At 38.4% G+C, this 14106-nt stretch overlaps 1 protein-coding gene across 5 annotated transcripts in view; it reads left to right on the top strand.

Moving 5' to 3' along the window:
* The window catches only part of DNAJC6 (DnaJ heat shock protein family (Hsp40) member C6), a 162394-nt gene that overhangs the window by 119202 nt on the left and 29086 nt on the right, over positions 1 to 14106 (top strand). For all 5 annotated transcript variants that reach the window (XM_055233606.2, XM_063613298.1, XM_055233605.2 and 2 more), the window contains 4 exons: positions 5916 to 6038; positions 10683 to 10816; positions 12201 to 12395; positions 13303 to 13420. In XM_055233606.2, the coding sequence (XP_055089581.1) occupies positions 5916 to 6038; positions 10683 to 10816; positions 12201 to 12395; positions 13303 to 13420 (570 nt within the window). The remainder of the gene's footprint in view (positions 1 to 5915; positions 6039 to 10682; positions 10817 to 12200; positions 12396 to 13302; positions 13421 to 14106) is intronic.

Genomic DNA, 14106 nt, shown 5'->3' with positions numbered 1-14106 from the left:
GCACTATATTGTGATTTTGATTTGCATTTCTCTGATTAGTGATGTTGGACATTTTTTCATATAACTGTATGCCATTTCTGTGTCTTCTTTTGAAGATCTGTTACTTCTGTTCAAGTCTTTTGCCCAGTTTTTAATTTGTTTTTTTACTATTGAGTTGTTTGAGCTCCTTATATATTCTGGTTATTAATTTCTTGTCAAATGAATAGTTCACAAGTATTTCCTGCCATTCAGTGGGTTGTCTCTTCACTTCGTTGATCGTTTTCTTTGCTTTGCAGAAGCTTTTTAGCTTCATATACTGCCAGTTGTGTATTTTTGCTTTGGTTGTGTGTGCTTTTGAGGTCTTCCACAAGAAATTTTTGTCCAGCTCAATGTCCTGGAACATTTCTCTAATGTTTTCTTCTAGTTGTTTTATATTTTCGGGTTTTGGATTCAAGTTTTTAATCCATTTTGATTTGATTTTTGTATATAGTGAGAGATATAGGTCTATTTTCATTTTTCCGCATATAGTTACCCACTTTTCCCTGCACCATCTATGGAAAAGACTGTCCTCTCCCACTGTAAGTTCTTGGCATCTTTGTCAAAGATGAATTGGTGGTAAATGCGTGGACTTATATCTGGGTTCTCTATTTTGTTCCATTAGTCCATGTGCCTGTTTTTATGCCAGTACCATGCTGTTTTGGTTACGGTAGCTTTATAATAAACTTTGAAGTCAGATAATGTGATGCCTCTAACTTTGTTCTTTTTGCTCAGGGTGGCTTTGGCTATTTGGAGTCTTTTGTGGTTCCACATACATTTTAGGGTTTTTTTTTTAAATTTCTGTGAAGAATGTCATTGGTATTTTGATAGAGATTGCATTGAATCTGTACATTGCTTTGGGTAGTATTGCCATTTTAACAATATTATTTCTTCTAATCCATGAGCATGGAATACCTTTCCTTTTTTTGTGTCCTCTTCTATTTTTTTTCATCAGTTTTATAGTTCTTCTTGTGTAGATCTTTCTTGGTTAGATTGATTCCCAGGTATTTTATATTTTTTGTAGCTATTGGAAATGGCATTGGTTTCTTGATTTCTTTTTCAGATTGTTGGCTGTTAGTACATATGAATGCTGTTGATTTATGCATGTTGGTTGTGTATTCTGCAACTTTACTGAATTCGTTTGTCAGTTTTAACAGTTTTTTTGGTGGAGTGTTTAGGTTTTTCTAGCCATAAGATCATGTTGAGTTCGAACAAGGGTGATTTGACTTCTTCCTTTCCAATTTAGATGTCCTTTATTTCTTTTTTTGCCTAATTGCTCTGGCCAGGACTTCCAGTATTATGTTGAATAATAGTGGCGAAAGTGGGTATCATTGTTGTGTTCCATTCTTTAGAGGAAAGGCCTTCAATTTTCCTCCATTCAGTACGATGTTAGCCATGGATTTGTCATAGATGGCCATTATTATTTTGAGGTATGTTCCTTCTATATCTATTTTCATGAAGTTTTTTTTTTTTTTTTTTTGAGATAGAGTTTTGCTGTCACCCAGGCTGGAGTGCAGTGGCGTGATCTTGACTCACTACAATCTCTGCCTCCTGGATTCAAGCAGTTCTCCTGCCTCAGCCTCCCAAGTAGCTGGGAATACAGGCGCCTGCCACCATGCCCGGCTAATTTTTGTATTTTTGGTAGAGATGGGGTTTCACCATGTTGGCCATGGCTGGTCTCAAACTCATGACCTCAAGTCATCTGCCTGTCTCAGCCTCCCAAAGTGCTGGGATTATAGGTGTGAGCTGCCGAGCCCAGCCTCATGAGGATTTTTATCATAAAGGGATGTTGAATTTTATCACATACTTTTTCAGCATCTATTGAAATAATCATGTATTTTTTGTTCTTGATTCTATTAATGTGGTATATAACATTTATTGATTTGCATATATCGAGCCATCCCTGAGGTAAAACTTTTTTTTGTTTTTTGGAGATGGAGTCTCACTCTGTTACCCAGGCTGGAGTGCAGTCATGTGATCGGCTCACTGCAAGCTCTGCCTCCCGGGTTCACGCCATTCTTCTGCCTCAGCCTCCCGGGTAGCTGGGACTATGGGTGCCCACCACCACGCCTGGCTAATTTTTTTGTATTTTTAGTAGAGACGGGATTTCACTGTGTTAGCCAGGATGGTCTCGATCTCCTGACCTTGTGATCCGCCCACCTCAGCCTCCTGAAGTGCTGGGATTACAGGTGTGAGCCACCACGCCTGGCCATGAAGTGAATCTTTATTGATAATGGTGAATGATCTAGTTAATGTGTTGTTGCATTTGTTTTGCAAGTATTTGGTTGAGGATTTTTGTATCTGTGTTCTTCAGTGATACTGGCCTATAGTTTTCCTTCTTTGTTGTATCCTTCTCTAGTTTTAGTATCAGGTAATGCTGGCTTTGTAGAATGAGTTCGAAAGTATTTCCTCTTCTTCCATTTTTAAAAACATAGTTTGAGTAGGATTAATATTAGTTCTTTTTTAAATATTTGGTAGAATACAGCAGTGAATCCGTGAGGACCTGGGCCTTTCTTTGATAGGAGAATTTTTATTACAGCCTCAATCTCATTACTTGTTACTGGTTTGTTGAGGTTTCCTATTTCTTCATGGTTCGATCTTGGTAGGTTTTATGTGTCCAGGCATTTATCCATTTCTTCTAAGTTTTCTGATTTATTGGTATATAATTGTTCATAGTAGCCGTCCTTATGAGTCTTTGTATTTCTGAGGTCTCAGTTGTTAGGTCTCCTTTTTCATTCCTGGTTTTATTTATTTGGGTCTTCTCTCTCTTTTTCTTAGCTTACCTAGAGGTTTATTGATTTTGTATATTGTTTCAAAAAAACAACCTTTTATTTTGTCGATCTTTTTTTCTTTTTAGTTTTACTTTTCTTAATTTTTGCTCTGGTCTTTATTATTTCTTCCCTTCTAGTAATTTTGGCTTTAGTTTGTTCTTGCTTTTCTAGTTCCTTGAGGTGTATTGTTAGGTTGTTAATTTGAAGTCTTTCTACTTTTTCGATATAGGTGTTTATTGCTGTAAACTTTCCTCTTAGTACTTCTTTTGCTGTATCCCATATGTTTTTGTATATTTGCATTTTAATTTGTTTCAAGAAATTTTTAAATTTCCTTCCTAATTTCTTCATTGACTCATTGGTTGTTTAATTTCCATGTGTTCATGTATTTTCCAAGGTTCCTTTTGTTATTTAGTTGTAAAGTTTTATTCCATTGTGGTCAGAGAAGATGCTTGGTATGAGTTCTATTTTATTTATTTATTTTATGTATTTATTTTTTTGAGATGAAGTCTTGCACTGTTGCCTGGGCTAGAGTGCAGTGGCGTGATCTTGGTTCACTGCAACCTCCACCTCCCAGGTTCAAGTGATTCTCCTGCCTCAGCCTCCTGAGTAGCTGGGATTACTGACGCCTGGCACCACGCCCAGCTAATTTTTTGTATTTTTAGTAGAGTTTCACTGTGTTGGCCAGGCTGGTCTTGAACTCCTGACCTCATGATCTTCCTGCCTTGGCCTCCCAAAGTGTTGAGATTACAGGTGTGAGCCACCGCACCTGGCCAATTTCTGTGTTTTTGAATTTGTACAGACTCGTTTTGTGGACTATGGTCTATTCTAGAAAATGTTCCATGTGCTAATGAAAAGAATATAAATTCTGCAGCAGTTGGGTAAAATATTCAGTAAATGTCAATAAGCCCTATTAGATCTTGAACCTGGATTTTGAAAGATGAATTGAAGTTTACTAAGAGAAGAAAATACATTGCAGACAGAAAGGAGCTTGTATAAATGTACATTTTATGATTCCTTTGACAGCAAAATGTATCTTCCCAGTTATTCTGTATTTTTAGTCAGTAAGTCATTTCCATTCCTTGAAAACAAACACATCAATGGGGAATATATATGTGGGTAAAGATTAGACCAGAAACAGTCCTGAATCGTGTTGGGTAAAAGGGGCAAGCCATCATAAAGTTTAAATTGACAGAGGCCAATACTAGATCACCCTGGACTGTTTGGGAGCTATGCCAAACATTTAAAATACTTTGTTTAATAAACCATACTTGTCCCTCCCAAAAGTATATGAAAGTGGGTAACCTGGAAGGTCTTCTGCCATTTGCCCCACAGTCATCTTGTAGAAAAATGTTACAAATTAACAAAAAAGAATGGGCTTTCTTGGCAGCCCCAGAGAGAGAAACTCAATGTGTTTGCTTTTAGATGTCAGCTCTACCAAGAGCACAGATAATTTTCCAGTCATATTTTGATTATTTATTATCTGGTTACCAGAAAAGGGCTAATCAAACAAATTCCTCTTGCCTCCCTTTCCCATGGTCAAATAGAAGGAATTGAGACATTTGGGATTGCAGAGCACATTCTGACATCATCTGTATGAAGCCTCTTCTTTCTCCAGAATTCTGTATCTCAGGAAATAGCACTTCTTGTATCCTTCTATCCAGCCATTCAAGCTGGAAACCTGGAGTTCAGGCTTGACTCTTTCCTCTCTCTCCCCTGACACACTCTTCAGTACACCCCTCCACATGCACACACTGCCACCATGTATCACCTGTCTTATGTCCAGGTGTCCCACCACCTCTCTATCTGCTGAGTCCCTCAAGTGTGTTTGTACCCCACTGCTACTCAGCTAGCCTTAGCCACCATCATCCCTTACTGACACTCCTCACCAACCTCCTGACTGGTCTCCCTACCTTTAGGATCTTGTTATCCATTTCTATTCTCCATACTGGAGCCTGAAAGATTTTTGGAAATGTAGATCTGAGAGTCATTCTCCTTCTTAAATATTCTCCCAGCTCCCTAACAAGACTGTATGATCTGGCCCTTCAGTCTACACTCTCACCATGAAGGACTTCATTTTTTTCAAACATGGCCAGTCCTGACTGCAGGGCTTTGCTCTGGCAGTTACCTGATAAAATGATAACTGCCAACATTTATTATCACTCTGGGTGTGTCAGATACTGAGCTAAGCTCTTGAAGTACCTGTTCATGTAGTATCCTGTGAGTTATGTAAGAGGTACTGTTCACCACATTTTATGAAGAAAGAGAGGCTTAAAGTCGTTATGAAGTTTGTCCAACTCTAAGCTTCTCATTGTTGTTTCTTAGCTAAATTAGTAAATATGTAATCAACTAGGGATCATGCCTTAACAGTATTTTGAGGCAAATGATAATGTCAGCCAGTGTGCTGTTGTAACATGATGATTTATATTCAGAAGATCTGGGCTGTAGTGCTGGCGCTGAGCAGCAGTGTGACTCTGGATAACCTCTGAGAGTCAGTTTTCTCACCTGCAAAATGGGGATTATATTAATACCTGTCTTAGATTATTGTTGCATGGATCAGAGCCAAGCAATATTCCTAGAACTTAGTTGATAATCCATAATGTGTGAAAAGAATATGCATGTTAAATGAATGAAAATGCCAAGGGTTTCCCCTGTAAGTTGTGTCCTTTGATTAAAAGAGAAAAAAAAATAGATTCATGCACAAGCCTGCCTTTGGCTCACTCTGTAGCACTTTTCATGTTATCACGAGAGCTGGGATAAATTAGAGATGGTGCAGGACTTCTAACCCTATAATTAAACATTTGGGGGGAGGTCAAAACATTTTATGCTTAATAGAAATGAAATTCTATATAACCTCACAGAATAGAAAAAATCCAAGGATTTACTTGAAATGGTCTAGTTTAATTTAAAATGTGCTGTAAAATGTGTTTTCATACTTTTACTGAAAGAGAATTCTTTAATTAAAAAAATTGCTGTGTTAAACACCCTCTTCTTCATGCATTTCGACCCTGTTCCTGCCTATATTAAGAGAGGATGTGGTATCACTTCCAGAAGATGTTGTTTGGTGTGATAACCTGCTTATGAAGAGGAAGTTGCTGGAGGAATTCATTTCCTTTTGCTGTGTTCCCTTAGGTCTCAGAATGCAGTTGGCCCATTAGGCAGGCTCCCAGTCTGCACAACCTTTTTGCTGTGTGTCGGAATATGTATAACTGGCTACTGCAGAATCCCAAAAATGTCTGTGTTGTCCACTGCTTGGTGAGTAACCTTTTGTTGGTGGTGGTGATGGTTTGGTTTGGTCAAATATGGATGAGCCTGTACACAGTGGTAGACAGGTAACATTTGAGTTCAGTAGGATTTACTGAGCCCATATTTAGGAATTGGGTAATGTGAGAGTTGTAAAAATAAGAAAGGGATTTATTATTCTTGACTTAAAGCCTGACTACTAGTGGGAAAGGCAGATGTATACACAACTCACATAGTGTGGGGACTCTAGAATGTGCTAAGTATTATAAAGGAGGTAGAAACAGGAGTGGTGTGTGCACAGCTAAAAATGCCATTGACTTTTGTGTGAATAAAGTTAACATTAACATATTGGCGTATTTATTTTTTCTTCCTGTTTGTGTTTGAATAAAAATAAAAGAAAAAAGATGCCTATGTCCTTGTAAGAAGTCACATAGATTGACTGTATTTTAGAGCATTCCCAGTGGGACTAATGGTTTTTCTGACCATCGACTTCCTAGAGTTCCTTTCCCTAACTCTTCTCAGAACTCTTTCCTGTCCTTTACAACTCAACTTTCAGGAAAATCCTTCTGACTCTTCAGTATTTTCACAATACAGACATTCCCATTACATCTAAATGTCTTCTGTGGCTTTTAATACTCTGTGTCATAGTAAGCTCTTCTCCTGCATATTTTCCCACTAGACTATTGTAATCTTGCAGGAAAGAACCATGCCTGTTTTTAAACTTTCATACTCCAGGCATAAAAGGCTTCAATAAGTGATTGAATACACAAATGGAATCTGAGCATTAATGCTGGAAATTTCAAAGCTTCTATAAATTTTAACACTTCTATAAACTTTAGTGTATATATTTTTGCTATAGTATTACTTGATGATTCCCAACCCCCTGTCCTTTCTTGAGAGCCAGTTGGCTGAAACAGGAAAGAAAGTTAAAGAACATTTTTTCTTTCCTTTTACTTCACATCTCCAAACTCTTGGCAATAAAGGGAAAACACTTGGTGTTTGTAAGAACTTAATGTTAAAGACCAAAGGATTTTCCTTTCCAAGGCACAGCAGATGGTGTAACAGAACGGATTACTTTTAGGGACTAAGCAACCTTAAGCACCTTGGTGATTTTCTCTTCACTCAAGAATTTTCTGTAAGTTCAGAGAGTCTACATCTGACAACTTGATGGAGGAAAGATGGCTCAGTGGAGACCAGAAACTCCCAGTTCCAGTGATTCTTCATAAAGAGTAAAAACCCAATGAAGAAGAAAAAAGAAGAGGCAAACAAAAGATTATGGTTCTACAGGGTGCTCGATAAGCTTGCTCGAAAAGGACATGCATATGTTGGAAATCAATACGATGTCTTTGGGAAATGGAATTGAAGCTGGGGGAGGGAGTTTTTTTTTTTTCTTTTTTGAGACGAAGTCTTGCTCTCTTGCCAGGCTGGAGTGCAGTGGCACAGTCTCGGCTCACTGCAACCTCCGCCTCCCAGGTTCAAGTGATTCTACTGCCTCAGCCTCCCAAGTAGCTGGGACTACAGGCATGCACCACCACGCCCAGCTAATTTTTGTATTTTTAGTAGAGACAGGGTTTCACCATGTTGGCCAGGATGGTCTCGATCTCTTGACCTCGTGATCTGCCCGCCTCGGCCTCCCAAAGTGCTGGGATTACAGGCGTGACCCCACCAGGCCTCTTATTTTTTATCTTAATATACTACTGGTTATTATATTAAAAATAATAAGCATAGCTGGGCATGGTGGCTCACGCCTATAATTCCAGCACTTTGGGAGACCGAGGTGGGTGGATCACTTGAGGTCAGGAGTTCGAGACCAGCCTGGCCAACATGGTGAAACCCCGTCTCTACCAAAAATGTAAAAAGTTAGCCAAGTGTGGTGCTATGCGCCTGTAATCCCAGCTACTCGGGAGGCTGAGGCAGGAGAATTGCTTGAACCTGGGAGGCGGAGGTTGCAGTGGGCCGAGATCGTGCCACTGCACTCCAGTCTGAGCAACAGAGTAGGATTCCCTCTCAAAATAATAATAATAATGATGATGATGATGATAATAATAATAATAATAGGCTATACTGGTCTTTTAATAAAAAACCAAAAGTTTTTAAAAGACCTGCATCACAGGTAAAAAGGGAGGCTACATATCCAAGAGCCATGGATCTGTGAAAAGAGTGTCAGGAAGGCTAAATTCTGAAAATAAATCAGATTAAGAAAAATATCCTTTTTTTAAAACTGTGTTTGGAATAAGAACAACAACAAATTCTTGAAGCATGTGGTATGATCTTAACTCCTTTATTCTGTTTTCTTTATCAGAGGGAACAAATTTCAAACTAGGAAGAACGTAACGATGTTTAAGACAAAGCTGGTAGGTAGCAAGATAGTAGGAGAGCCTCACAATCCTTCAGATTAATTCACTCTCAAGGCTTAAATTATGTGACACAATACCGAAAGCACTTGGAGAAGCAATTATGGATTTCATTTGTAATATGAAGAAACAGGAAGGAGAGGTGCCAGGCAAATGAAGAGAGGAGATTTTTTCCCAAAATATGGAAGGAGGTTGATCCTGGAAAGTTGTAGGCTTGTGAACCTGATGGTAATTCCAGGCACAATTCTGAGAAAGTTTTGCACAGATGATTTTAAACTCTTAGCAAAAAAGGAGTCTCCATTGGTTTGTTATGAGCACATATCAAACCAACAGAACATTTCACATAACAGACTAGTTGAGATAGTTTATTGGAGTCCTGCAAGGTATTTCTTAGTTTTTTCTAGTCAGGATGGAGAAATGTGGCTAGGTTGTTATGTATTTAGTTGAGTTGGGGTTGAATATCTGCTTCCAAAGGTAGGTGATTAATGGATCACCTTTCTCCTGGGAGGAGGTTTTATTTAGTTATTCATTTTAATCAACAACTTTGATGAAGATGTGGAAATTCAGCTTATCAATTTTCTTAGAATTTTAAGGGTCACATAATGAATTTGGATTTTAAAAGTTCTTGTAGGTTGGTCACTTAACTAACGATATGAAATTAAATACAAGATAAATGTAAAGTCCTGAATTCTGGTTTTAAAAGATTAAACATATTTGCACATTACCTTAACATGTCATCTGGAAAAAATCTAGGGGTTTTAGTGGATAGAGAGAATAATAAAAGCTTATGTTGTTACTTAGCTTGCATTTATACTAGTTTGGGCTGGGGTTATGTTAATAAAAGCATAGTGTCCAGAATAAAGAAGATGATATTTCTTCTCTAGTTTGGTCAGAACATATCTGATATCTTTCATTTCACATCTGGGCAGCACATTTAAGGTTGTCATTTTAAAACTTGAATTTGTTTAGAAGAAATGTGCTAAATGATTATGTCTCTTAAAATGGAATATCAAATAAGGAAGAATAGAAGGGATTGAGTTTGTTTTAAAAGGGAATAGAAGCATTGATAGAAAGGGAGGGTATTTCAGATATGTGAAGGACTGCCATAGGGAGAAAGGAGTAGGTTTATTTTTTGTTCTCACGAAAGGATGAGGGTCATTGATTGGAAGCTATGGAGGAATGAAATTCAACTCAACATATTCAGTATAAGGAAGGGCTCTGTAAACTGGAATCGGCTACTTCAAGTGGAAGTAATCTCCCTGTCACTTAAAGTATTCTAGAAGAAGCTAGGTCACATGTGTCAGGGATGTTACTGAATTTTGTCTTAATTAGCTTGAGCTGCTATAACAAATATACCATAGACCGGGTGGCTTAAACAACAGGAATGTAGTTCTGGAGGCTGGAAAGTCCAAGATCAAGGTGACTGCAGTTCTTTTCTTTCTTTTTTTCTTTTTGAAGAGATGGGGTTTCACCATGTTGCCCAGGCTGGTCTCGACCTCCTGAGCTCAGGCAATCTGCTCACCTTGGCCTTCCAAAGTGCTGGGATTACAGACATGAGCCACTATGCCCAGCCAAGGTGCCTGCACTTGTAATGTCTGATGAGGGCCTGCTTCTGGGGTGGCAGATGGCTGTCTTCTTGTATCTTCACATGGCCAAGAGCAGAGGGAGATGACAGCAAGCTCTTTTGTCTGTTCTTATAAGGGCACAATTCCCATTCATGAGATCTCCACTCTCCCTACCTCATTACCTCCCCAAAGCTCTACCTCCTAATACCATCACATTAGGATTTCAGCATATGAATTCTGGGGCATACAAACATTCAGTCCACAACAGATTTATTTCTACATTGAATGAAGTTGAATCTGGTGAAGGTTCTTTATTTTATATGAATCTAGGAACATACTTTGCATGAGATACATATATGCCATATCCCAACAAGCAGCATTTACCTAACCTGTGAGCTCTTTACTTCCAATCCTAAACCAAGAGACTTCAACTTTTAATTCAACAAGTCCAAAATTAGTTTGAAGATTATATTATTTTTCAGTAAATATATACAAATCAAATTGGGCTTCTCAGATTAGAATCAATTTTATTCTAAGGATAAGTCTTTCCTTGCTGCCTTTGATTTAAAAAGCTGAAACAAATTTTGGTTTTCAAGTGAATAATTTTTAAACGAAAAGCACCCACAGTTAAGAGGATTTCTCCTCTCTCTCTCTCTTAATTGCAAATTCTGCCATTTTCAATGGAGAATGGCTAATTTGATCATGTTCATAATGATTTTATGCATTTTCTTTGACAGGATGGACGGGCGGCATCATCAATTCTGGTTGGTGCTATGTTCATTTTCTGTAATCTCTACTCTACTCCTGGCCCAGCCATTCGATTGCTATATGCAAAGCGACCAGGAGTTGGACTTTCACCATCCCATAGGAGGTAAAATAAGCTAGATGCAGGGTAGGCACAGATGTAGTCTGACTGGTATCATGTACTGTTTTAAATATGCCTTATAAATTCTTTCATAAGTTTCTTTTACTTTATCTCTGTGTTAGTCCATTTTAATATTGCTATGAAGAACTACTTGAGACTGGGTAATTTATAAAGAAAAAGAGGTTCAATGGATTCACAGTTCCACATGGCTGGGGAAGCCTCCCAATCATGGTGGAAGGTGAAGGAGGAGCAAAGGCACATCTTACATGGTGGCAGGCAAGAGAGCATGTGTGGGGAAACTGCCCTTTATGAAACTATCAGATCTCATGAGACTTATTCACTATCATGAGAACAGCATGGGAAAATCCACCCCCATGATTCAATTACCTCCCACCGGATCCCTCCCACAACATGTGGGGATTATGGGAGCTACAACTCAAGATGAGATTTGGGTGGGGACACAGCCAAACCACATCAATCTGGCATTATCCTGAACTATGGAAAAACTGAATTGGATTGGGATATTAGATTGTCATTCAGTTTGTAAGCCCCCATACGAAAATTTATGATGTTAAAACTAGAAGCAAACTTTAAAGAATACTTACATCCAACTTCCCTCATTTTACAGGTGAGGAAACTGGGACTCAAGACAGGTTGTGATTTGCCTCAGGTCTAATGCCCAGTGGACATAGCCAGAACAGCATTCTTGATCCCAGGCTCTAAGACCAGTCCCTTTTTGTTTTATTATACGGGTCTTTATTGAAAAACAGCAGTAGCTGGTTATACTTATCACTGGTGATCCTCCTGTGGGAAACCTGATTTAACAAAGGGAAATGCAAAAATACATAGACAATAAAGTGTTTTAAAATTCACTTTTTCTTGTAACTCTGATACAGAAATAAAATAGATTACAAAAGATAATCTGAAAAATGGAATAAAAAAACTGTTTTCAGATAACATTCATTTTTCTTTTATCACAATTTCTTCATTTTTTTTTAAAAACTACATCTCCTTAATTTTTTGGATTAAAAGTGCTTCTGATGATAAAATTCTAAAATTTATCCAAAGCCAAATTTTAGCTGATAAATTGGATCTGCTAGATAAAATAGGAATAGATGTTCAAATATTGAAGTGCTATAAAATTCCCATAAGCTTTTTGATTTAATAAATACCCCATTATCAGTTCATTGGGGAAGTACAGCAATCTCAGTAGATAAAATCTTTCCTAAATTATTGGTTGCATTATCTTTTGCTAGTTAATATTTAAGAAATTGATAGAATAAGTTTTTATTATAACAGTAATTTGCAAGAAGAATCTTCATAGCAAATATTGATTGCTTGCTTCTCCTGGTGTGATGGGCCCCAAGAGAGTGCCAACCTTCTGTTTCAGATACTTGGGCTATATGTGTGACCTACTGGCAGACAAGCCCTACCGCCCTCACTTCAAGCCTCTCACAATTAAGTCGATCACTGTCAGTCCAATACCCTTTTTCAACAAACAGAGGAATGGATGTCGCCCTTACTGTGATGTACTCATTGGAGAAACCAAAATATATTCGACTTGCACAGATTTTGAACGAATGAAGTAAGTCATGATACTTTACTTCTTCCTGTGTACTTCTCAATTCTCGTGTAAATGAGCAGGAATGAGTTGAATATATTCTTCCTGCAAGACTATATCATTGTGAAATAGCTGATATATAAAAAATGTTCAACATCAGTGGTAATCATAGAAAAGTACAAGTAAATCAGGGGATGTTATGGCCCTTTTTCAAATCAAACCGTGATATAGGCTAAGGGACTAGCATAAGCTGTATAGAGGATTAAGACAGTGGAGGGGAACATAGGACACCTGGCCATTGAAGAAGGAGATGGCCTTGATGGGATTAGGTGAGAGTAATGGAAGAATCACTGATGAATGAGGTTTCTAAGTGAGCAACTAGGTAGATGGTGATGTAATTAAAGAAATTACAGAATCCATAATAAAGAGCAGGTGCCAGTGGGTGGTCATAGGGTATGTGGAGAGAAGGAAGTGGGTGGTAACATAACATGAAATTAGTTTGGAATAGATTGAATTTGAGGACTGGCATCCAAGACTTTCACAGAGCAAGACATTTCTGTTTGTATCCTGATCTCCAGTGGATTTTTTGTTCCCTTTATCTCTGCTTTTACTATTAATTTAAAGTTAAGAAAAGGCAAATACATGGGGGCTAGATGCATTTGAGGAAAATGAGATCTGCAAAGCAGGCATGGGCAATTGCAGTCCAGATGGGATGCAGAGAGGGGGCCTGGCATTAGACCAGCACCATCCCACTGCACAACCAGTTGGCACTGGCTGCACTCCTGTTTTTGCTCAAGATAGGAAATAGTTTCTGGGTCCAGGCCTGGGCAAACAGGCCTCTGGGCCAGAGCCACAGAGGACTATACCTGTGTCTGTGTGATTGTACCAGATTGGACTCTCTTTCAATGTATATTTTGGTCTGTGTTTACAGAGAATATCGTGTCCAAGATGGAAAAATCTTCATTCCCTTGAACATCACTGTGCAAGGAGACGTGGTCGTTTCCATGTATCACTTGAGGTCAACCATTGGGAGCCGGCTACAGGCTAAGGTATGGTTTTTGGAAGAATCATGGCATAAGCTCATCTGAGTCTTCAATAGGAGTATTTCTGAATCTTTTCTCCCCGTCACTTTGGGCTTGAGTGACTTGTAGTTTTAGAATGAAAAAGAGCCTTTAAAGATTGCTTAGCTCATCTCCCTCGTCTTACAGGGGAGGAACTGAGACTCAAAGAGGTTGTGACTTGCCCAAAGTCCTTGGCATGATGTCTGTGCCAGAGGGTGGCGGCTCTGGAACTCTTAGCAAACCATGCTCTTTAGAAGCCTGTAAGCTTTTCTTATAAGAAAATACACTTATGAGAAATACACCTGTAAGCCTATAAGCTTTTCTTATAGTGCCCCATTTGGATCAGTGTAAGGGAAGAGATTTCTACTGAGGATGTGGAATTAAGGGATTGTATTTTTTCAATTTTAAAAAATTGAGATAAAACCACATAACATAAAAGTCACCCTTTTAAAGTGTACAATGCAGTTGTTTTTAGTCTATTCAAAAGGTTGTGCAAACATCACCACTATCTAATTCCAGAACATTTTCATCACTCACAAAAGATACCCTGTACCTATAGCAGTCACTTCCTATTCCCTCTCCTCCATCACCTGGCAGCCACTGATCTACATTCTGTCTCTATGGGTTTGTCTATTTGGGACATTTTATTTAATGGAATCATACAATATGTGGCC

The sequence above is a fragment of the Symphalangus syndactylus genome, chromosome 19 (assembly GCF_028878055.3).
Source record: "Symphalangus syndactylus isolate Jambi chromosome 19, NHGRI_mSymSyn1-v2.1_pri, whole genome shotgun sequence".
Taxonomy (NCBI): domain Eukaryota; kingdom Metazoa; phylum Chordata; class Mammalia; order Primates; family Hylobatidae; genus Symphalangus; species Symphalangus syndactylus.
This window is presented reverse-complemented; position numbering and strand designations above follow the sequence as displayed.